Source organism: Hydractinia symbiolongicarpus, chromosome 4, assembly GCF_029227915.1.
Source record: "Hydractinia symbiolongicarpus strain clone_291-10 chromosome 4, HSymV2.1, whole genome shotgun sequence".
NCBI classification, from domain to species: Eukaryota; Metazoa; Cnidaria; class Hydrozoa; order Anthoathecata; family Hydractiniidae; genus Hydractinia; species Hydractinia symbiolongicarpus.
In genome coordinates, this window is record NC_079878.1 from 15187475 (window position 1) to 15190893 (window position 3419).

The window sequence follows — 3419 nt, forward strand, 5'->3', positions numbered from 1 at the left end:
CTTTTTATGAAAAAAACTTCCTTTTACAGATGTCATTATTAGAGTAGAAAAACGTACTTAAAATCATATTTTGTTTTTCCTCGAAAATAAAAATCGCAAAATTGTCCCAAAATTAAAATGTCGCGAAAATTTCTGACTATAAGGTAGTGCACATAAATTTCTCTATACTTGGAAAAGTTTTAGAAGTATATATGGATTTTAGATTTCCTATTAGCAAATAAGTTTATTTCTACCACCCTCAGGGCAGATAAGAGAGGGAAAAATAGAAAGGGTTAAAGTGGCAAGCAGGAAAAGTTTGTCTAATTTGTTAATTTCCCTGATGTTACGTTACAATGTTGATACATTAGATTTGTCTCAATTTAGGTTTGTGTTGCTAAATAAGTAGTTGAATTTATCTTGACATACTGGTGGTATTACCGGCGCACACAAATCCCAATCTTTTTGAAATGTAAGCATTCGCATTGCAATTATAATTTTTTTCCAAAAATATTTGAAACAGGGGGGACTAACTGACAGGTTGATTACATCTTCCTAAAAGCACTTTATATTTCTCCTTACTGTTCTTCAAAGACATTCGTCGTATACATTATTTTGATAAGCATTTTAGTCTCCGCACAATAGGGACAAAAAATTTTAAGAAAACTTTTAAAGTAAATAATTAGTATGTAATTATTAAGTCGATTTTAGATAAATGTTTTTCGTTACGGGAGGTTTACTAAGGTGTTCTTAATTTGAAAGCTTGACTGCGAAAAATCTGTGTTTTCATGTGACACAGCTCTCTCCTTGCATTCAAACAACATTTAATTACAGAGTCATTTTAAAGTTTATACATTTCAGATCACTAAGTAGAAATAAAGAATGTTCAAATTAGCAAGTGCATTAATCTTAATAACATTACTGTCTGATCTCTCAATACAAAATCCAGTGGATGATATCTACATTGGGATAGAAAAACCTCAGGAGTATTTTGATCTTCCAAAGCTGCCATACAGTTACGATTCCATGCTGCCATGGATTGATGCTGAAACAATGAAGGTACACCACTCTGGTCATCACAGAGCTTATACCGCAAAGATGAATGCTGCATTGCAAGAATGGAGAGCTTCAGTAAGTTGAGTTGTTATTTAGTAAATTTCTATTTTTAAATGTACCTGTCGTTAGTCTATTTGTAATCTAATTGTAACGCTAATTACTTTATACAGTTTCCTTTGCTATGAATAATCGTAATTCTGTGCCCTAAGTCGTAGATATATTTCTAAGTTATTTTTAGGGTGAAGAAAATGAATTAGCAAAATCATCAATTTTGCATATTTTGAAGAATATTAATAAAGTACCTGAAAAATGGAGAACAGCAATAAGAAACAATGGAGGAGGGTATTTTAATTTTGCTACTTGCTAGTATAAACCCTATATATATACTATATATATTATTTATATATATAAATACTTTAACTTTATGCTTACCTTGGTTTAGGTACGTTAACCACATCATGTACTTTGCTACTATGAGTCCTAACCCACACGGCATAGATCAAACCATATCTCCACATTTGATATCGCAATTCCAAAACTCATTTCACAATGTATCATACTTAAAAAAATGGATAAACGACGAAGCCCTAAAGTTATTTGGATCTGGATATGTATGGTTATGTCGAGTTCCTTTACACAATTTTTTAACAATCTATCCTACAGGAGATCAAATATCACCTATCTCCTATGATATGCAACCTATCCTTGTTATCGATGTGTGGGAACATGCATATTACTTAAAAAATCAAAATAAAAGGTAAATCTTGAAATGTATAATACTTTAATTAAATTAAATCTAAATCTCTTAAATTGCTTAATTGTTCTAATTTTCGCAAAGTATTTTGCTAGAAGGTATTAATTTTCGTGAATGACGTAAAAATGATTTAGTGTTGTAGGAAGCAGGTAGTTAAAATTTTCCCTTTGATCAAAATTTTGGAGTAAAACTTTTAGGTTTTACGTCCATACTGTTTTTACATTTCAGAAAAGACTACATTCAAAGTTGGTGGAATCTTGTTGATTGGGCCAAAGTGGAGAGGCTTTATAATTGGTGGAAATCTTTGGAGCCAAGTCATCATGAATTGTAAACAACATTGTTCGTTTTGAAAGGCGTTGTGTTGTTGTTGTTGTAGCAAAAAAACTAACAAAACATGTTGTTTCGAATGTGTAAAATTTTTAGTCGTGTAGCTGAAAAACGTGCATGTTTCTTATTATGTGTGTTTAGAAATTCCTATTCTTTGAAGTGGAATTTGTAAATAAATCCTTCTTAAACATTATCTTATCGAAGAAAACTTTGTCGGGAAAAAAGTTGTGACGAAAATATTTTCTGACGGAAGTTTTCCCTAGTAAATAAATTTTTTCAAAGAATGATGTTCGCCGACTGTTTTATTTCCTGAGAAATAATTTCCCCGACCAATTTACATTAAAAACAAAAATTTTCGGACGGAAAAACTTTCGGAGTTTTTTTTATCCGAAAATTTTTCCGTCTATAATTTTTGTCTGCCGAAAGTTTTTCCGTCTGAAAATTTTGTTTTTTCTATTTTTTTTAAAAAAGGAACAGTAAATAGAAATATAGGGTACTTTATTCGGAGAAACTTTCGCGAGAGAACCTTTCGAGAGTCCAAAAACTCGCGAAATTTTTTGGATAAGTTTTCGCGAAGCTAGAAATTGAAAAATTTTCGCGAAATCTGAAATTGGAAAGTTTTGGCGACATAAACTTTCGCGATTCGTGATTTTGAACTTATTTTTTATGTTCTTATAAAAAAGTGGCCTATATTTCTTATGATAGACAAAGAAAAGAAGTGTTTTTTAACGATGTAATTTTCTTTCTTATGGTATGTAAAAACTTCTATTTACAAATTGGCTTCACCGTCAAAATCATAAAACAGATCAAACACTTGGTTATAAGCATTCCGCTCCTCTTCACCAATTCTGCAAACAGCGTCCAGATCCTTGATTAAATTTTTTTTTAAATACATACGTTTGAAATATCGCTTTTGTTTATTTCTAAGTTTATTCCAACCTCGTTTCCAGCGCAAGTAGACTGTTTTTTATAATGGGAGGGCGAGCCAAGTGAAGTTAAAATTTTAGTGGATAAACTTTCGCGAATCAACAATTTAGAAAGTTAGTACTGAATAAGATTTCGCGAATGGCCAATTTTGAGAGTTTTGCGAGACAAAGTTTCGCTAAAAAGGCCAAAAAAACTTGAAATTTTCTCTCGCGAAAGTTTCTCCGAATAAAGTAATCAGTTTTTGAACTCATTATTTTTCGTTATTTTTACATTTGATGAGCATAAAAAGTTACATAAAGTTATTCGATTAAAATTCGTTCTATCTATAAAGTTAGATCCTGAAGACCTTTTTAAGATCTTAATTGAACATGTAATCTAT

The 3419-nt window shown here is 30.9% G+C and overlaps 1 protein-coding gene across 1 annotated transcript; it reads left to right on the forward strand.

Annotated features, from left to right (window-relative positions):
* The first annotated feature begins 805 nt into the window (after nt 1-805).
* Nucleotides 806-2400, forward strand: LOC130641534 (superoxide dismutase [Mn/Fe]-like). Its single transcript, XM_057448372.1, has 4 exons — nt 806-1107; nt 1271-1374; nt 1475-1789; nt 2015-2400. Exons 1-4 carry the CDS (start codon nt 859-861, stop codon nt 2115-2117), a joined length of 771 nt encoding a protein of 256 aa, XP_057304355.1. The 5' UTR covers nt 806-858; the 3' UTR covers nt 2118-2400.
* Nucleotides 2401-3419: the final 1019 nt, after the last annotated feature.